Source organism: Podarcis cretensis, assembly GCF_951804945.1.
Source record: "Podarcis cretensis genome assembly, chromosome: 13".
Classification (NCBI taxonomy): domain Eukaryota; kingdom Metazoa; phylum Chordata; class Lepidosauria; order Squamata; family Lacertidae; genus Podarcis; species Podarcis cretensis.
This window is the reverse complement of record NC_137182.1, coordinates 5,998,902-6,020,354: the sequence shown is the minus strand read 5'-3', so window position 1 is coordinate 6,020,354 and position 21,453 is coordinate 5,998,902. Positions and strand designations below refer to the sequence as shown.

Genomic DNA, 21,453 nt, shown 5'->3' with positions numbered 1-21,453 from the left:
TGGTGCACATCATTTCAGTGGTGTGGAGAGGGTGGAGCTCCCCATGGCAGTGGGGATGCAGTGAGAGCTACTGGCCAGAGGGCTGTAAAACCTGTCACCAAGGCCTTTGCAGTTTATCTTGAGGCAGTCATGGTGTGCTGCCTCAGCCGAGATGCACCTGACTAGGCCATCTGGGCAGTGAGCTCCTTCATGAGGGTAGGGCAGGCATCCATTGGTCAGATTCAGCCAGCCATGCCCACTGTGAATTTTATGCCCGTGCATTTTCATCTTAATGGTTTCATGCCCTCTTGAATTCTCTCTTCAAAGTTCTTTTCCATTTCCTCTTACGGTACTTGCTGACTATTGGCCTCATGCCAGTGTTTAGCCTATGATGGAGTTTGGAGGTGGAATTATGGCTGATGACACCAAGCTTGCCCTCTGATTGGCCCTCATGAAGGATTTAATGTGCATTTATGCCACTTAGAGGACCTAGTGTTATAAGAATTCTAAGGTCTCAGATATAGAATAAATGTTCATAAATGCACACATCTCTAAATGTGTCTGAAATAGTACGGAAGAGCAATCCTGAAGACATTTTGACTCTCCCAATGACCTCAAATATTCCTCTGCAGTAAGGGAGGCAAAAGGGGAAAGCCTTCCCATTGTATTTTTGCTTACAAATCCCTGTCTTAAGGGCATATTTGTGTAGGAATAGGGTGAGCCTGTGACCTGGATTCAGAAACCAAAGTATTAACCATCACCAAAGAATGGCCAGGCTGCCCAGGTAATGCAATCAGTGACCATTATGAGGTATCCTGGCAGACAGGATTTCTGCTGTAGACCGCCTCCTATGATATATGTATGATGATTTTAGGGTGGTCTTTGGCTAAAGGGGTTGGGCAATGTCAAAAGTCTTTAAAGGTTCCTGCACACTTTTGTTCAGGGTCTCTCCCTCCTTGGAAGGAGGGGAGGGAACTCTGTTGCAGCAGAAAAATAAATATCTGCCTTGCTTTCCACTGGATCCTGCCTCCATCCATTCTTCTCTGACCAGTCATGGCCTTAAGGGACTCAGAGTCCCATGGGGAGTTAGGCAGCAAAAGCCAAACCCCAATTTAATAATAATAATAATAATAATAATAATAATAATAATAATAATAATAAATTTATTATTTATACCCCACCCATCTGGCTGGGCCTCCCCAGCCACTCTGGGCGGCTTCCATAGAAACAAAAAATACAGTAAAATATCACAGATTAAAAACTTCCCTGAACAGGGCTGCCTTAAGATGTCTTCTGAATGTCAGGTAGTTATTTATCGCTTTGACATCTGATGGTAGGGCATTCCACAGGGCGGGTGCCACTACCGAGAAGGCCCTCTGCCTGGTTCCCTGTAGCTTTGCTTCTCGCAATGAGGGAACTGCCAGAAGGCCCTCGGCGCTGGACCTCAGCGTCCGGGCAGAACGATGGGGGTGGAGACGCTCCTTCAGGTATACTGGACTGAGGCCGTTTAGGGCTTTAAAGGTCAGCACCAACACTTTGAATTGTACATCACTAGAAAGAGATCTGTATGATTGTTGTATTTCATCACTGCCATCCTTGGATATGGCAGCCATTTCTCAGGCTTTCTCTCCAGAATTGAACCCAATTTCCCATTCCCCCATTGGTCACCATGGTTATGCACAGCCCAAAGAAGGGGTTCAGAAAGTTCTAGATGTTCATTGACATCTATTAGATCCAGAATTAGCACAGTGGAGTGGCCAAAGGAAGCATAACTGACTTAATAAAGTGTTCACAGTTTCTATTTAACACCCATGTGTAGTTATGCATGTATAATTCAATCTTTCTAGCTTGAGCCCCATTGAAATGGATGGGAGTTGCAGAAAAGCTTCCATTCATTCAATGGTGCTCTGAAAGCATGCTGGCTTTAGCTATCTTACTTGGGAATCCTTTGATCATTCTCAGAACCAGTTGATCAAGTGCAGGCCTGCTTTTGTGGACACCTGGTGCTTTAATGGACATTTTGTTCGGTGAGTTATAATCTTTTAACATGTGCAGTGCACATGATTGGCAAAAGCGGAGCCACTCCTAATAATTCAGCCCCAGTTTTCCTAGTACAGCTGTGTTGCTTCCACACTGCTGTACATCCAAATGGAATTGAAAACTCTGTAGGAACATCCGGCTTACAAATGCTCCCTGCAGTTTTGGAGGAATGTGTTAAGAGGCAAGCAAGAGTTCAGCCTATAACATGTACATTATTGTCTCTCTTCTGCATTTCCCCCCACAATACAGAGTGCTCTTCTTGCAGGACAAGCACCTCAGTATTGTAAACTTAAATCTTCTAGTGTCTGCCTTTCCAAATGAGAACAATCACTTCTCCCCCAATTACCTATTGTAGTTGTTTTATAGCTTCTGAGCACTAAAATGTTTTTCATGCTAATGAGCTGTAGAATCATAGAATTGTAGAGTGGGATGAGACCAGTTCAGCCCCCTGCGATGCAGGAATCACAACCAGATCAAATATGACATGTGGCAGTCAACCCTCTGCTTAAAACCACACAAGGAAGGGGAATCCACCACCTTCAGAGGACGTCCATTCCACCATTGAACAGCTCTTCCTGTCAGAAAGTTCTTCCTGTGTTTAGTCAGAATCTCCTTTCTTGTAACTTGAATCCATTGGTATGGATCCTACCTTCCAGAGCGGGAGAAAACAACCTTCCTCCATCCTCCATGTGACAGCCCTTTAGATATTTGAAGGTGGCCATCATATTTCCTCTCAGCTCCATCTTTAAGAGACTGAAAATACACAACACAACTCCCTTAACCGTTCCTGATAAGACTTGGTTTCCAAGCCCTGGCTGAACTTGGTTGCCCTCCTCTGCACACCTTCCAGCTTGACAATATCCTTCTAAATTTTGGTACCCAGACCTGGACACATTACTCCAGGTGTGGTCTGACCACACTATTTCAGAACATGTCGTTTAGTGGTTGTTGTAGTGTACCATTTACATTATGCCAGCAGCACATGAAGAACATTCGCATGCTGAGGATCTTACAATCTATCTTTCAAATGTGTAGGGGGAGAGACTAGTGGGAAGGGGGAAAGGCAAGAAAAGCAAACACCAGGAGGTATTTGTTTTGGGGGCTGCTAGCAACCCGCGGGATGCAGGTGGCGCTGTGGTGTAAACCACTGAGCCTTGGGCTTGCCGATTGGAAGGTTGGCGGTTCGAATCTCCACGACAGAGTGAGCTCCCGTTGTTCAGTCCCAGCTCCTGACAAAAGCACGTCATAGTGAAAGTAGATAAATAGGTCTACTGGCGGGAAGGTAAACGGTGTTTCCGTTCGCTGCTCTGGTTTCGCCAGAAGTGGCTTAGTCATGCTGGCCACATGACCTGGAAAATCTGTCTGTGGACAAACGTCGGCTCCCTCGGCCAGTAAAGCGAGATGCGTGCTGCAACCCCAGAGTTGTTCGCAACTGGACTTAACTGTCAGGGGTCCTTTACCTTTACCTTTACCAATGTAAAAAGACTTCTCGTCCTTTCTTTCATTCTTTCTTCATTGTGACTTCAGATGGCCGATGGCCTCATCCACTGCATCTTTGGTTGCTGGCTTGGAGTTGCACTTGCTTCAGTCGTTCCATAGTTTGGATCGTTGTACTTCCAAATATTTCCCCTGACAGTGGTTTGGCAGCGATATGGGAAGGGGAAGCCCCATCTGCAGGCAGTCTGGCCCCCTGCGGCATGATTGTGACTGGCTTGAATTGCTTGCATCTTTCTGACATTACAGCATATCTTGGTAGATCTGTACCATTTTATCCTTACACCACAGCTCTCTGAAATGCCTTGGGGCTTCTAGATGTTAATCTCTAGGGCAGACAATCAGAGCACTTTCTTTCACTTGCCAGTGTACCCATCAATTTCAGTGTCCCCCTCCATTACATGCGAGGGCTTTTCCCCCCTGGAGGGCCTTGTTCCTCCTGCCATGTCAGTTTCTCTCTCAGCCTCTCACACCTCATAGTAACTGAACTCACTGGGCAGTTTGGGTTTTTTTTGCTGAATGCCATATTGTTGTCGTCTACAACTCCCTCAGGTTCTGGATGTTTCAGAAGCAAATTCTGCACTTTAGTCTTAGGAGAGCAGTGGAGTTAAGTCCCAGTGGGCAAGCTCAAAAAAATTTTGGTGGGAGGGTGGGGTCTTACCTTTCAGTAGAAAGTGGCGAGGGGCTTTTCCTTCGTTTCTTTTTATTGCGTGTCAAGGTCCCCAAGCCACCCCTATATAAATTCACACTTCACACCATAATTTTTGTTTTAGGTTTTTGACCTAATTTTAACTTTATTAAAATACAAACAATGTGAATGGTTGCTTAGGCATTGGTTACGACTACCTGCCCCCGCCCAGGGACAGAACTGACATCCGCAAGCCTGTGAAGTCAGTAAGGGAAAACATTATATGGGGAGTAGATGGAGCTGGGTACCAGACCCTCACCTCTTCCCAAATGCTCCCAGGGGCTCTTGCGTGGCCCTAGCCCCTTTTACAGGGGTGCGGACAAAAGCATGGTGAACCCCTGGATTCCTTTAGTGGAATACCCTTGCAACAACAGCATTGGAGGGGCAGGCACAGCCAACCTCATCCCCTCCAACAACCAATGCCTAACCGCAACCTTACAAGTTGTGACGATTTGCTACGCAGTAGGCAAAACCCAAATGGCCCCAGCCAATCAGCCAGATGGACAAAATTCCTACCAGGCCCCTGTCCCAAAAGCAGGCGACCCCATGACAGGCATAGCAAGGTCAAATGCGACAAACACCCTAAAATTAGGGAGGGTAGGAGGGTGATTCGATGCACGCAGCGAAAGAGGACACTCAATGCTGCACCCAGAGCATATACCGTATTTTTCGCTCTATTGGACGCACTGGACCACAGGACGCACCTAGTTTTAAGAGGGGCAAATCAAGGGGAAAAAAATATTTTTTCCCCCCGACCCAAAGAGCGCAGCCTGTCTGCTTCTCCCAGAGCTTCTCGGGGCTGCGGGGGAGGCCCGGGTTCCCCCCCCCAGCCCCAAAGAGCAAAGAAGCCAAGACAGCGAGCGGGATCCATAGCCGCGCAACCTCTCCAGCCAGGAGCTAAACCTCTCCAGCGCGGCTAAAGAAGAAGACAAGGCAGCAAGCGCGATCCATCCGGCTCGCTGCCTTGGCTTCCTCTTTAGCCTTGCGCAGCATCTTTAGCCTTGCGCCACGGGATGGATCGCGCCCGCTGTCCACCGGGGCTGGACTAGATGACTCCTGGGGTTCCCTTCCAACCCTGCAATTCTATGACCTCGGAAGGTGTTGGGGGTCTCCACCACTGGATGCTTTTAAGCAGCGGTTGGGGGACCATCTGCCTGGCGTTCTTTAGCTGTGATTCCTACATTGTGAGGGGGCTGGACTAGATGACCCTCGGGTGGCCCTCCCAACTCTATACAGTCCTATAGTTCTGCGGCAGGAGATCCAAGCCACTTCACACAATGCCCACTCCCAATTTTCATCGGAGAGACACTGGCTTCAGTGTCTAGGTAGGTACCCCCCTACCTGCCACACTTCCCCCACCCCACTTAAGCTGAGGGAATTCCTGCCCAGAGAAGCTCCTAGGTGAGGCAAGGGTTAAGATCTACCTCTGGTGGATCGCGGAGAGGTGTGCAAGGCTAAAGAGGAAGCCAGGGCAGCGAACGGGGTGGACCGCAGAGGTTGCACAAGCCTTTTCTAGAGGAGGGAGAAGGGACTGACTGGTGGTGTCAGTCCCTTCTCCCTCCTGGGGAAAAGCCCGCAAGAGCCGCGTGAAGCTTGTGTGGGGCTCTTGGGGGCTTTTCCTGCTTGCCTCCCTCCCTGCATTCGCTCCATAGGACGCACAGACTTTCCCCCTTAGTTTTTAAGACGGAAAAAGTGCGTCCTATGGTGCGAAAAGTACGGTATTCAACCCAGGCTGTCAATCAAACTTGGCAACATCAAACCAACCAACTTGCCCAGCAGTAGTGGTTGTCTGGTTAACTCCATCACAGCCTGTGCTCTCCATGAAGGAGAACATGCTTTACCATTTACACCAAAATAAAAATTCCTACTGCTGCATAAGGCTCAGCTGCGCTTTATTGCTGTATAATGCTGTATTGTTTTTAATATTCAGTTGGAAGCCGCCCAGAGTGGCTGGGGAAACCCAGCCAGATGGGCGGGGTATAAATAAATTATTATTATTATTATTATTATTATTATTATTATTATTATTATTATCCTAGCCACATTTCAGGGACAGGAATGATGCAGCATCGAGCAGTGGCATTCATGGGGGGCAAAGATGGCTACCTTGTTGTAGTCATATGCTCCCCTCAAGAATGCATTTGTTTTGGGAGGGGTCCGTTCATACTCTTATTCAAAGGAAAGAGCACCACCCTGAAAATTATTAAAAGTCACCGAAAATCTAACCCCCCCCCCCCACTAAGGATGAATTCTTTCATGAAAGTGTGGGGCGGGGGGGGGGATTTCTTTTAAATAATAGGCCATGAAGAAATAACAAAAAATAGAAATAGCAATATATGTTAGAGAGATTCATTTTCTAAACCATATGGTGCTATACCATATACTGGCCTGATGAGGCTAAGAAAACAAATATGCTGAAACAATTAAAAAGTGGAATGAGGTCTGCAGTTATTGTCTGTAGCAGAGGAAAGCAATCCATCCAGCAGGGGGAAGCAGTACATTTCTTATTCCTTATTTCATCACTGCCCATTTCGTTTCAGCATTTTAAAGACTTCCATTCTGATTTACTGAAAAGTTAGGAAAGACTCACAATCAAGAAGGTCGTGCAGTGACGAGGCCGTAGGTTACTTTAAAAATGTAGGCTATTCCTCCGAAGATTTAGAAACGGAGAAGAAAAAGTAGGTTTCCCAGCTTTCCCTTTTATTTTATTTTTTTTAGCTCTGATTAGCTTGCAAGATCAATCATTGCAGAAAAGATACAAAGTCGCAAGATCAAGATGAGAATGGATAAATCCCAACAGCTTTTGAAGGGGGTTGATCTTGAAATGTAACCCCATTCCAGGTGGCCTTTTTATATAGCTGGTGGAGGAGCCTTAGTTCACATATTTATGCGCATGAGTTGATTCTGCATTCTATAATAATCAGTGTTTGATGACTCATAGCTGAATTTATGAACTTAGTCCACTGCTGTGTTTGATCAAAGTCTTGTTGTGAGTGTTAAACCCAGCTTCGCATACACACATGACGATGTGAACCCATAAGCCTGGCACATTTAAACCCCACACCCATAGAAATCAAACCCACACTGAAATGTCTCTAATTCATGATCAAAGGCATGCAGTGTTGCTCATCAACCCATTTTATTCAGCTCATACTATCAGCTCCTGGTACTGCTGGCCCTGCAGTTCAAATGGAGTGGGATCTATGTTGGGGTGGATGGGGAGTTATGTCTGTATGTGTGGGTGTTCACTAGACTTTGCTGGTTGTTGAGGGGTGAGCTTTTTAGAGTGGAGTCCGTAAGACGGTTGGATGTCTCCTTGTACACCTCATCCAGTGTGGCGTAGTGGTTAAGAGCGGTGGACTCATAATCTGGTGAACCGGGTTCACTTCCCCGCTCCTCCACATGCAGCTGCTGGGTGATCTTGGGCCAGTCACACTTCTTTGAAGTCTCTCAGCCCCACTCACCTCACAGAGTGTTTGTTGTGGGGGAGGAAGGGAAAGGAGATTGTTAGCCACCTTGAGACTCCTCCGTGTAGTGATAAAGCGGGATCTCAAATCCAAACTCCTCCCCTCCTCCTCCTCCTTCTTCCTCTTCTTCTCCCTCCTCCTCCTCCTTCTTCTTCTCCTCCTCCTCGTCCGGGCAACTCCTGCAGCCCAGCTGGTAGCCACATGTACTGCTCTGCTTTCCCAGGCATGTCCAACAGGTCGATTGCGATCTACTGGTAGATCACGGGGTGTTCCTGGTAGATCCTGGTTGATCTCTGGCCCCTCAGTGATCTTCTTACAAAAAAACAACACCACCCAAAAAAACCCCCAGCCAACTTTGGCTTCCTGAAAAAAAGCTCCACTGCTTTGGGTAGATCACTGCCAGTCTTTTTACGACAATGAGTAGATCACTGCCTGTTTTTTTATACTGTGAGTAGATCGCAGACTATTGGGAGTTGGACGTCCCTGCTTGGACAACATCAGCAAGGCCAAGTGTGGGGGTCTTGTTATCTAGTTAGTCCAGGACCTGCATATGCACAGCCCAGGCTTGCGCCCAGGGGATGTCACTTTGGTGTTGCTAACGCAGACGTTTGACTTCACCCCTGGAGGTGCACTCCACTGTCTCTCAAGACAGATGGGTGACAGCAACAACGAGAAGAAGCTTTTTTGAATGTATATTCTCCAATGCATTCTCCAAACTTGTCATACCCAAATCTGTTACGAAGGGTCAGATAAGAAACTTTTGCAACGGTTTGTTGCACTAGCACAGATAATAGTACTTCACTTAATATAATGTTGTTCAGGTTTGTGGAGCTGGAAAAAGCTGTGATTTTCTGCTGTGCCGGTATAGTATAATTATTTCATTGTACTTCCTCTGTGCAGAGAACCTCTGTATCTAAGAAATGTGATATTGATAGCAGCGTTGTACTGCAGCAGCATACATGAAGTGGGAGCGTTTGGGTAGATGTTTGTGTATCTCATAAGCTTTTGGAACTGGGTCAGAGATAGAACTGATTCTGGAATATTTCTAGCCCAATGCAGTTGCATGTGAAAGTTTGCTCCCATTTTAGGGGGTAGCAGAATTTGGGGGCATCTCATGCTCTTCAATTTCTGATTCCTTTGGATGAGTCAGGACAGGTGATAAGGAACTCTGAGATGTAGGTAAACTTTCGGTATGTCACGATGCATTTCCACATGAGCAAATATAAACAATAGGAAGTTCAAAAATTAAGGATGTACAAAATAACATATTGTAAACAGCCCTGTCGTACAGAAAAGCCAGTCCAACACAAGAATTCTTTGTTTTCTGACATTAAGTTATAATAATTGCTCCCACCACAGAGGTTCGATCTCAGTGTCCTTTGTGCCAGTGGTGTGCAAAAACATCATACAAAATCCACAATTAAGAGCAAAAAGAATTTACGGTAATACTTTTATATATATGGGTGGATTTACATACTTGAATCATATTTATTCACTCCTGTGAAGGCCCTGATAGAAATAAATAGATTTTATTCAAATGTCGTTTTTATGCAGGTTCCTTTGCATTGTATTTTGGCTTGCTCTGTATGTAGCCCTGGCAAACACACAGAAAAATATTATATGACACTCCTTTATGATTGCCATGCAGAGACACATATGGAAGTGTGCTTTTGTAGGCCACAGGCAGAATATTCTAGAATGCTTTAGATGGGAGGAAGCACATTCTGAGAAGACAAGTAGTCTGTCTGTTAACTAAAGCATATTTCTGTCATACGGCATGGATTAAAGTAATTAATTTGTCATGTTACTGGCTTACGGTTACCCCCAAATGGCATAAGTATATGTTAGAATCATATATCTATCCTTCTTGTTTCCAGTTTCTCTCTCTTCATTAGAAACCACAGGCAGTTATTTCTGCAGTGTGGGTATCATACCCACCTATCGTATATCTTCTGTGAACTTACATACTCAACCCAGCGCACAGAATATATGGAAAGTTGAGCTGAAAATAATAGAAAAGTGTTTGGTTGCACAGTATTTCTCGTATTAAATATTAAAGGACAGTAACATTTGCACATAGCCAAATGGGTGTGCCCAAAAATAGTGATGATGATAATAATAATAATAATAATAATAATAATAATAATAATAATAATAATAAATAAATAAATAAATAAATAATATAAATTTTATTTATATCCTGCCCTCCCCAGCCGAAGCCGGGCTCAGAACAGCTAACAACAGTAAAACGATAAAACATTCTAAAATCATTTCATTATAAAATTAATTCCAATCAAATTAATGGCAATCATTGGGCTAGAAGTTCTGTGAGGATTGCCAAAGGAGGGGGTCAGACTGTGCCTTGGCCAAAGGCCTGGTGGAACAGCTCTGTCTTGCAGGCCCTGCGGAAAGATGTCACGTCCCGCAGGGCCCTAGTCTCTTGTGACAGAGCGTTCCACCAGATCAGGGCCACGGCCAAAAAAGCCCTGGCTCTGGTTGAGGCCAGCCTAACCTCTCTGTGGCCTGGGACCTTCAGGATGTTTTTGTTTGAAGACCATAAGGTCCTCTGTGGGACATACCAGGAGAGGCGGCCCCATAGGTATGAGGGTCCTAGGCTGTGTAGGGCTTTGAAGGTTAAAACCAGCACCTTAAACCTGATCCTGTACTCCACTGGGAGCCAGTGCAGCTGGTATAGGACCGGGTGAATGTGATCTCGCAGCGAGGACCCTGTAAGGAGTCTCGCTGCGGCATTCTGCACCCGCTGGAGTTTCTGGGTCAGTCTCAAGGGCAAAGAAACCTCTTCACAATCAGAGGGATCTGATGAATGAGAGCTGGTTTACATGTCACAACTGCCACATGGCGCTGCTGGAACCAGCATCCCCTTGTGACTTCTCCCATTCAGCTTATGGTGCCTAGAAACACAATGTAGTGCCATCTAGTTGTGTGTTTTCCCACCTGCCATCATTGACTTGCTGCGGTAGATGCAGAGAAAGGCTCCACGTGATGTCATAGGGAATGGTACTTGCTACTGTGATGTCATGATGTCTTAGAATGATAGAACTAACCTTTTTAGAACTAAAATATCCGCCTGATGAAGTTAAACAACAGATCAACAGAGCCAGACTGATACCCAGAGAGAACTAGCTGCAAGACAGACCCAAAAAAGAAAATAACAGAACACCACAAGTAATCACATACAGCTCCCAAGTTAAAACAGTTCAATGCATCATCAGAGATCTACAACCTCTCCTAGATAATGACAGTTCTCTTTCTCAAGCTCTGAGAAGAAGACCTTTCATTGCTTATAGACAGCCACCCAATCTTAAACAACTCCTCACCCACAATAATACAGCAACAAGACTTAACATGGACACTGGTACCAGAGCCTGCAATAAACCCAGATGCCAACTTTGCTGCCACATACACCCAGACAACACCATTACTGGCCCCAACAACATCAAACATACCATCTCAGGCCTATTTAATTGCCCATCTTCTAACATTGTGTATGCTATCAAATGCCAACAGTGTCCTTCAGCTCTCTATATTGGACAAACAGGACAAACCCTATGCCAAAGGATAAATGGACATAAATCCGACATCAGGAATCACAAGACAGAGAAACCAGTAGGAGAACACTTCAATCTCCCAGGACATTCTATACAAGATCTTAAAGTAGCTGTCATATTACAAAATAATTTCAGAAATAGACTAGAAAGAGAAGTTGCTGAATTACAACTTATTACCAAACTTAAAACCATGGAGAGACCTGGTCTGAATAGATTGGATTCTTATCTCATTATATATGATAAAGCTATTTTTGGCCATCTCATCCCTTGCTTTTTCCTGTAAGGCTAATTTCAGTCGTTAACAGTCGTCAACTGGTTTACTACACCTATCAGCCAACCACCCCTTCCCACCACCCTTCTGAGTAATACCCCTCCCCACCCTCTCGCTATATATAAGGGTCTGGTGACTTCTGTTTCAGTGTATCTGAAGAAGTGTACATGCACACGAAAGCTCATACCAACAATAAACTTAGTTGGTCTCTAAGGTGCTACTGGAAGGATTTTTTTTTAATTTAGGATCATTCTAAGTCATCTAGTCCAGTGTTCCCCAACCTTGGGCCTCCAGCTGTTTTCGGACTACAACTCCCATCATCCCTTACTAGCAAGACCAGTGGTCAAGGATGATGGGAGTTGTAGTCCAAAAACAGCTGGAAGCCCAAGGTTGGGGAACACTGATCTAGTTCACCCCCCTGCAATGCAGGATTCTCAACTAGATCTTATATGACAGATGCCCAACAAAACTGTGCTTACAAACCTCCAAGGAATAAGAGTCTACCATCTCCTGAGGGAGACAGTTCCACTGTCAAACGGCTCTTACCGTCACAAAGTTCTTCCTGATGTTTAGTCAGAATCTCCTTTCTTGTAACTTGAAGCCATTGGTATGGGCCCTACCCTCCAGAGCAGAAGAAAACAAGCTTCCTCCATGTGACAGCCCTTTAGATATTTGAAGATGCCTATAATACCTCCTCTCCATCTCTTAATGGTTCCTCATAAGGCTTGGTTTCCAGACCCTTGACCACCTTGGTCACCCTCCTCTGCACACGTTCCAGCTTGTCAATATCCTTCTTAAACTCTGGTGCCCAGAACTGGACACAGGAATACAGGTGTGGTCTGATGAAGGCAGAATAAAGTGGTACTATTACTTCCCTTAATCTGGACACTAGACTTCTGCTGATGCAGCTTAGAATAGCATTGCATTTTTGGCTTAGATCTGTTTCATCATCTGCCAATGTGGAAATATGTGTATTATGGAACTTTTTTATGTAGCACACAACAACTTTTTATATCTCAGCAATTAACTTATTTACTAATCCATATTTACCTTCCTTGCATGTTTCCTTTCAAAGTTAATGTGTTTTGAGAGGGCTAGCCCTATTTGCAAAAACTGCAAAGAACATTGAGACACCTTAAAGACAAAGGTTAATGAAGTTCATCACAAAGCCATCTATGCCTGCAAACCTAACCATGCCTACTCAGAAGCTTTTTCTGCTATTGCATCACAGTGTTGACTCTTGTTAAGCTTGTGGCCTACTAAGTCCCCTAGATTGTTTTTGCCTGTACGTTGGTACCTTGGTTCTTGAACTTAATCCGTTCCAGGAGTCCGTTCGACTCCTGGAACCATTCAAAAACCAAGGCGCGGCTTCCGATTGGCTTCAGGAGCTTCTTGCAAGCGGAAGCCACATCAAGCGGAAGCCACATCAGACGTTCGGCTTCCGAAAAACATTTGCAAACCAGAGCACTTACTTCCAGGTTTGCAGCATTCGGGAGCCAATTTGTTCGACAACTAAGCCGTTTGGGAACCAAGGTACCACTGTACTACTAGCAAGTCGGGTGCCCCCTATCTTATATCTCTGCAGCTGGTTCTTCCTGCCTAAGTGTTGAACCTGCCCATTGCAGGCATAATATAGTCCAGCTCAATCCTTTTGAGAAGTTGGTAGCAGGGCTGATTTTAGGTAATAGTGGACATGCTTGGTGGGCCCTGTTCCCCCCAGAGGGATTTTCTCCTCCAGACCACCCTCTCTGCTCCCCACTTCAGGAGAAAGCAAATGGCCACGCAGCTGCTGTGACTTCTGCTCCCCATTACCTGCCTCTTCCTCTCTGTGGCAGTATGGATTGGGTCCAATCACCACTGCAGTTGACGGAGGGGGGAAGTAGACTGCCTGCGTCCCCTCCTCACCCTTGTCAATTCCTACTTGTCCCCTTTTGTCATGGGACTGCCAAGGAATGCCTTGGGGGGGGGGAGGAGAAGAGTCAGAACGGGAACAGTCAGAAAGAGCCAGCCAGGAAATGATGGGAGGGGGAGAGGGGGAGAGAGCAGGAGGCAACCAGGAGTTGTCAAGGCTCTTCAATGCTGAAGCAGAGCCCCAGCACCGCACAGGAAGCTCAGGGACAGACAGAGAGCCTATGCCTGTGCCTTCGGCACAGGAAAAGAGAGGGTTAAAGCAGTGTTTCCCAACCTTGGGCCTCCAGCTGTTTTTGGACTACAATTCCCATCATCCCTTGCCGCTGGTCTTGCTAGTCAGGGATGATGGGAGTTGTAGTTCAAAAACAGCTGGAGGCCCAAGGTTGGGAAACACTGGGTTAAAGCACAGAGATCAGAGACGTCCCATGAGGTTTCCCCGCCTCTTCTGTTGGAGGAAAAGACCACTCCCTGAATCTGAACCGGACGATTCGGATGCATAAGTTGTACTATGCTGCTTGTACCTGTGTGAAATAAAGAACTGTAAATATATATCTGAGTGAGCAGAGGGTGCTTCTTGCGAAAAGCGTACAAAAACCTTCACACCTTTGCCCCACAAGGAGAAGGCAAGTGACTGAGCAAGCAAGGTGCAATGGGGAAAAAGAGAAGCAGAGTCCAGGGGGCTTTCAGAGATGGAACTCTTGCCACCTGCTATGTTGACCCGCTAACATCAGCCATGCTCAGTAGGATTTGTTTCCACGTACCAAATGCATAGCGTCGAACTGTGTCAAATGTCCATGCATTATTTGTACTACGGTATTACTCACATCTGTACTGAACAATTTATTTGGCATCTAACCCTGCATTGTGGGACCCCAGTTGTGTGATACACTTTGATCTTCTTGCCTAATAAGTTTTTGTTCCCTTTTTAGGTGTCAAGCTATGGTCCAATGTTATGGAGATCCTGGAAGAAAAGGATGGGGTTGACACAGAACTTCTAGTTTATGCAATGACTTTAGTGAACAAGGTTTGTTTTAAATTTGGATTTGTGTATTCAAACATATAGGGCAAAACTTCCTATGGCACCTGACCCTGGCGTTTGAAAACACGCTTTTAAAATCTCCCTTTAACATTCCAATTAAAAGACAATTTAAAAGGCTCAAAAAATAATAATAAATAGTTGTCCCACTGCAAAAAAGCCACAAATGTAAATATGTATATGCTTGTGAGAAAAAACTTAGCTAACAGCTGCTAATTGTTGAATGATATCAAATAAGAGAATGTATTTTTAATTTTAAAAAACACACCTGACCTTCCACTATTCCCTGGGAAAGATAGGATACATTTAGAATGAAAAATGTACTGATACCTCAGGGCTTTGCATAGCAGGTGAGTGTTGCTGAAACTTGTCTGTAGGCTATGGCTTTATTTGATGTTATGGTGCCAGGAGAGCCATGTACTTTGTGCCTTAAAATTTCTTGGTGGAGTCAGTGACTTCATAGAAGGATGCTTGTTACCTCACACCATGTACTGTGACTTCATTTGAGATAGTTTCATGTGCTGTGCCTGACACAGCTTCAGATATACTTTAGCTGCCTTTTAGCATGGATGACCAGGAGAGAGTTGGTTAGACACATGGTATTATGCGAAGAACCAGGACAAGTTGGACCAGCTGAAAGTACCTCTAAGTGTTGTGCTGAATGTTTGCTTCTGTTCTGTTTTGAGCAATGGCCTCAGCATTAAGGTTACAGAGGTAGGTACCCTGGACAGCTCCCCAGCAGGCCTCAGGCTGGACGCACCATAAATCCAGATGTTCTTTCAGTGGCAGTCACCTTCAGATTGAGCTTTAAATGAGAGCCATAGCTCTGTCTCAGTAGTTTATTTTGCTTTCTGTGAGAGAAGCCCTGCCTTCTTTAGCAATCAGCTTCAACTGAGTTAGGAAAACTGGTTCTTCTAGGGCGTAGGAGACAAAATCTTCCAATTCAGAAGAGGGCAACCCAACCACCTCAGGCCAAGGAGGTCCTGACCACAGTAGGTTCATTTTGTCCAAGTACTTCTGGTGTACTATGTACACTTAGGGCTGATCCTGAAGACAATTTCCTCTCCTACTCTTAATCCATGGCCTCGTCCCCAAGGGTCGTGGTACCTTCCTGATACTGGGTACCTCATGTAGGCTGATGTAACGATCCCCTCAGTGCCTGTGGGCCCAGGATGGCAAACCATGGAGAATAGATGAAGAGGAGGGAGGCAAGGAGGAGTGGGGGGAGACTGGAACAGGTGGAATACCTTTTCTCCTTCTGAACACATCTGGCTCCAGTGTTGACACAGGAGTCTCAGCTCCTTCCCAATCCCAGTTCAGTTGGACTCCAGCTGTGCCAGTTACAGTTTTGATGAAATGTGGCACACACCACAATACGCTTCCTCTGTGGAATTGCTACCAGGAACACAAGGCTGACTGCTCAAGCCCACGATTTTTCCTTCTTTTTGTAACTTGAAGGAACACTCTCTAGTCCTCCTCCCCACCACCATATATGGTGTCATCTGAGATCCACCTAGAGGTCATAGGGACTCTTTGTATAATGTACCGAGCATCCTCGTGGGGGAAATAAAGGGACTTTGTAATTCTACTTTCTAAAAGTGTCATGTGACACACACAAAATCTGCCTAGCAACTTGAATACAGAAGATACCTGGCAGCCCCTCCCCCCACTGGCTAAACCTCATTCAGCGGTGAATCCAATAATATTTCCCCCAAAGCCATAGATGTTTTTATATTTATAAAATAACCTCTTTGCCTCCCCCCACTTTCCTGTACCTTATACAGTGGTGCCCCGCAAGACGAATGCCTCGCAAGACGAAAAACCCGCTAGACGAAAGGGTTTTCCGTTTTTCGAGGCGCTTCGCAAGACGAATTTCCCTATGGGCTTGCTTCGCAAGACGAAAACGTCTTGCGAGTCTTGCGATTTTTTTCGCTTTCCCCCCCTTTTTCTAAGCCGCTAAGCCGCTAATAGCCGCTTTGCCGCTCAGCCGCTAATAGCCGCTAAGCCGCTAATAGCGCTAATCCGCTAAGCCGCTAATAGGGTTGCTTCGCAAGACGAAAAAACCGCAAGACGAAGAGACTCGCGGAACGGATTCTTTTCGTCTTGCGAGGTACCACTGTATCCTGTCATTCTCAGCTCTTTCAGAAGGCAGAGACTTCTGCAGGTCAGTCCTAAGGGTACATACAGGAAAGGAAGTTCCATCAAGTTTAAGTGAAACTTACTCTTACAATGTGTGTTCAGAATAGTAGTCTTAGAGCCTAACCTATCCATGCCCACTCATAAGAAAATCAGCACCACTTACCTAGTTATGTGTAGGACTTCGAAGCCTAGTGAAAAATTATTGTTATTTGAAGAATAATGCAGTCAAACACTTTAAAGCCCTTTTGATTTTCAGTTGGAGAATTGTATATTCCTAAGGTTCTCTGCCGCGGGACGCAGGTGGCGCTGTGGGTTAAAGCTTCAGCGCCTAGGACTTGCCGATCGAAAGGTCGGCGGTTCGAATCCCTGCGGCGGGGTGCGCTCCCGCTGCTCGGTCCCAGCGCCTGCCAACCTAGCAGTTCGAAAGCACCTCCGGGTGCAAGTAGATAAATAGGGACCGCTTACCAGCGGGAAGGTAAACGGCGTTTCCGTGTGCGGCTCTGGCTCTGGCCAGAGCAGCGATGTCACGCTGGCCACGTGACCCGGAAGTGTCTCCGGACAGCGCTGGCCCCTGGCCTCTTAAGTGAGATGGGCGCACAACCCCAGAGTCTGTCAAGACTGGCCTGTACGGGCAGGGGTACCTTTACCTTTACCTTTTTAAGGTTCTCTGCCAGAAATCAGTGGTATTCAAGAACATGCGACTTTGCCTGGATCATGTCCTTGTTGCCTGGGACAATTTGTTAATGTTTCTGTCGCCAAGTACTGAACCTTCCTTCCTTCCTTCCTTCCTTCCTTTCTTTCTTTCTTTCTTTCTTTCTTTCTTTCTTTCTTTCTTTCTGATCAGCACGGTCAACATAAGTGTAATTTGTTTTGGAGCAAGAAGCCTGAAATGTTTTGCCTTTTGCCTTTCAGACACTGTCTGGCTTGCCGGACCAGGATTCCTTCTATGATGTTGTTGACTGTCTGGAAGAACTGGGGATAGAAGGCATCTCCCAGAGACACTTGAATAAGAAAGGAGCAGATTTGGACTTAATCGAGCAGTTCAACATTTATGAGGTAACAGAACATGCCCTGCTCTCTGCATCTTGCAACTCGGTGTACTTCAAAGTTGAGCTGGGCGGGGGAGGGGGGATGTGACCAGGGTAATATTAGTCTAGCTATTTTTATTTGAAAAGTCAAACATCTGGTTATGCTACACAGTGACGGTGCAGGGTATTTAATAGTAAAACACACCTCATATAATAATAATTCATGGTTAAGAAACGGAAGAAAAAATGAATATGTTTATGGTCCCTTTGAATGTGCTCTTGTCGGCAATTAAACTATTTTAATGCTGATAATTTCACATCCCATGTAAAAGCGTCCAGCATTCAACAAAAGCTCAGCTCAAGAGTGCTGCACCTGTGATTATTCTCCATCTTGATGGCCCTTCAAGCCCACTTTCATGAATTTAGATTGGATTAATTATTGAGCTTGTGCAGCAACTGAGTGTAGATGAAGCTACATTCATCATCATCATCATTTATTATTTATACCCCGTCCATCTGCCTGGGTTTCCCCAACCACTCTGGGCAGCTCCCAACAGAATATTAAAAACATGATAAAGCAAACTATTGTTTACTTTACATCTTCATTTAAAGTAATCAATAGTAGAGTACTTATGTGAAGGATAGAATATGAATGGGAAAGACAGAATATGAGCTTCTCAGTACTGAAAAAAACCCTTTCAGACTTTATAAACTGAATGCTATGCACTATGAAAGAACATCTCTCTGTTAATGCATCTGAAATTACTTTACTTTATTTAGTAACAAATCCTCCTCTGGAAAACATTAAGCTACATTCTCTGCCATTGAAATGCTGGAGATCTTAGGTTCTGTAAGCCTTCATAACAGGAAAAAAGTTCTGAAAGACCCAACAGAGATGCCTTCTCCACTCCCCTGGGGTAGTGGTGTTTTTAGACCACCCTCCCACCCTGTAAGGCACAATCCAGAACATCTGAGAGGGAAGTGACTAGGACTGAATTGTCATCAGAGGAAGAAAAGGTTCCTGGTATACTGAATAATTGTGTTCGGGTAGATGGCTGGGAAATGGGAGTTTCAGGGTCTCCCTCTCATATCTCAGTTGGTAAGGGAAAACAAAGCCCTCTTCTTCACAAACACCAACCTCTTCACCCTGGCTGGACATTCCAGTACAGTGAGGGGGGGGAAGTATTTGATCCCCTGTTAAATTTGCCCGTTTGCCCTCTGACGAAGAAATGACCATAATTTTAGTGGTAGGTTTATTGTAGCTGTGAGAGACAGAATAACAACAGGAAAACCTCCAGAAACCCAGAAGACAAAAGTCAGAGATTGATGTGCATTATCATGAGTGAAATAAGTATTTGACCCCTTTTGGAAAAGATGACTTAGTACTTGGTGGCAAAACCCTTGTTGGCAATTACAGAGGTCAGATGTTTCTTGTAGGTGGCCACCAGGTTTGCACACATCTCAGGAGGCATTTTGTCCCACTCTTTGCAGATCCTCTCCAAGTCAGTCAGATTTCAAGGCTGATGTGTAGCTACTCGAACCTTCAGGTTCCTCCACAGATTTTCAATGGGATTAAGGTCTGGAGACTGGCTAGGCCACTCCAGGACCTTAATGTGCTTCTTCTTGAGCCACTCCTTTGTTGCCTTGGCTGTGTGTTTTGGGTCCTTGTCATGCTAGAATACCCATCCTCTTATTTCACTCATTATGTTGTTCTTTAGTCGTTTAATTGTGTCCGACTCTTAGTGACCCCATGGACCAGAGCACGCCAGGCACTTCAGTCCTCCACTGCCTCCCGCAGTTTGGTCAAACTCATGCTGGTAGCTTCGAGAACACCATCCAACCATCTCGTCCTCTGTCGTCCCCTTCTCCTTGTGCCCTCCATCTTTCCCAACATCAGGGTCTTTTCCAGGGAGTCTTCTCTTCTCATGAGGTGGCCAAAGTATTGGAGCCTCAGCTTCACGATCTGTCCTTCCAGTGAGCACTCAGGGCTGATTTCCTTAAGAATGGATAGGTTTGATCTTCTTGCAGTCCATGGGACTCTCAAGAGTCTCCTCCAGCACCATAATTCAAAAGCATCAATTCTTTGGCGATCAGCCTTCTTTATGGTCCAGCTCTCACTTCCATACATCACTACTGGGAAAACCATAGCTTTTACTATACGGACCTTTGTTGGCAAGGTGATGTCTCTACTTTTTAAGATGCTGTCTAGGTTTGTCATTGCTTTTCTCCGAAGAAGCAGGCGTCTTTTAATTTCGTGACTGCTGTCACCATCTGCAGTGATCATGGAGCCCAAGAAAGTAAAATCTCTCACTGCCTCCATTTCTTCCCCTTCTATTTGCCAGGAGGTGATGGGACCAGTGGCCATGATCTTCGTTTTTTTGATATTGAGCTTCAGACCACATTTTGCGCTATCCTCTTTCACCCTCAATAAATTATAATGCACTCATTATAATGCACATCAATCTCTGACTTTTGTCTTCTGGGTTTCTGGAGGTTTTCCTGTTGTTATTCTGTTTCTCACAGCTACAATAAACCTACCATTAAAATTATGGACTGGTCATTTCTTCGCCAGGGGGCAAACGGGCAAATTTAGAAGGGGATCAAATACTTTCCCCCCTCACTGTAACCTGTGAGTATTCCAGCATCCGTCTCTTTTTTTCTGTGGTCCCTGATATTTCCAGCAGGGATGGGAGCAGAAGGCACGTCTTCTGAACTGCACGTAAGTGAACAAACAGATTGCACAGAAGTGCTTTGCGAGGCCAGATAGCTCCACACGACCCAGAAAGTGAGGCACATATGAATTAGTATCGGACTGGGGACGGCATTTGCCATTGTGCCGCCTGCGGCATTCCTTTTAATTCTTCATTCTTTCAGATGACCCTGAGGCATGAGGATGGTGATAACAATGGTGAGCCCCCGCCCAGTGGCCGCAAAGATCGGAGAAGGTCCAGCTTTGGCTGCAATGAACGAAGGGGGCTGGAACGCAGGAGGAGCCGGAGGCATTCTGTCCAGAGTGAGAAGAAGACGGTATCTGCCCCTCCCAGCCCCTCTCCTCAAGCAAGCCTTGGGGGGAGCCATGGGCAGGGCGTCGAAAGCCTCAGCGAGAAGTGAGTGCAGGGAAATGGTCCTTGTTTCTCCCTGCTTTGTACCTTTCCGTTTCGTTCTTGTCCGGTAAAGATGGGATGCGGGAGCCTGTAGTGCACATTCAAATGATGCTTTCAGGTGTCTGATTGCAGCTGGAAAGAAAAGGTCCCCTCTGCCCCCTTACCCCAGCTTTGCAGCTGTTTTCCAGGTCTGTCTCCTTCCTTGGCAGATGGAAAATGGCGTTATATGGAAACAGCTTTCATATTATTAACAAAGCTGTCAATTCATTTTAGGAGTTTTGTCTCTCGACACCCGCTTAGGTTTTAAGGGAAACAGCTACTCTCCGGCACACATTAGATAGTTTTCTTCAACGTCTCTTCATTTATGCTTTGTGACCGTATCAGAATTGCTGCTTCTATATGTATCAAACTATCTCTGTCTTTGCCAATGTTGTTGTCGTTGTTGTTGCTGTTGCTGCTGTTGCTGCTGGCATCTCTCTGTCTCAAGAGACACTGGAGGAATGTGCTTTTGTGGGTGAAGTCATCCTGTTGGAGAGTTACAGTGCCTGCTGTGGCTGTGGAGACCGATATGGGAGAGACATGTTTTGTTGCAGCTGGGGCAGATGAAGGTGTCCGCTTGTGCTGACACAGATGCACCATGGCGTTTCTTCTCTCAAAACTCCTCTTAGCAGTGATTCTTCATGCTGTGGATACACAACCTTTGCCAATGTGAGGGTGTGAGAAACTG

At 45.6% G+C, this 21,453-nt stretch overlaps 1 protein-coding gene across 10 annotated transcripts in view; it reads left to right on the top strand.

Moving 5' to 3' along the window:
• FHOD3 (formin homology 2 domain containing 3) overlaps positions 1-21,453 on the top strand; it is a 340,976-nt gene that overhangs the window by 223,584 nt on the left and 95,939 nt on the right. For all 10 annotated transcript variants that reach the window (XM_079949216.1, XM_079949224.1, XM_079949223.1 and 7 more), the window contains exons 8-10: positions 14,349-14,443; positions 17,507-17,650; positions 20,497-20,729. In XM_079949216.1, coding sequence (XP_079805342.1) covers positions 14,349-14,443; positions 17,507-17,650; positions 20,497-20,729 — 472 coding nt within the window. The remainder of the gene's footprint in view (positions 1-14,348; positions 14,444-17,506; positions 17,651-20,496; positions 20,730-21,453) is intronic.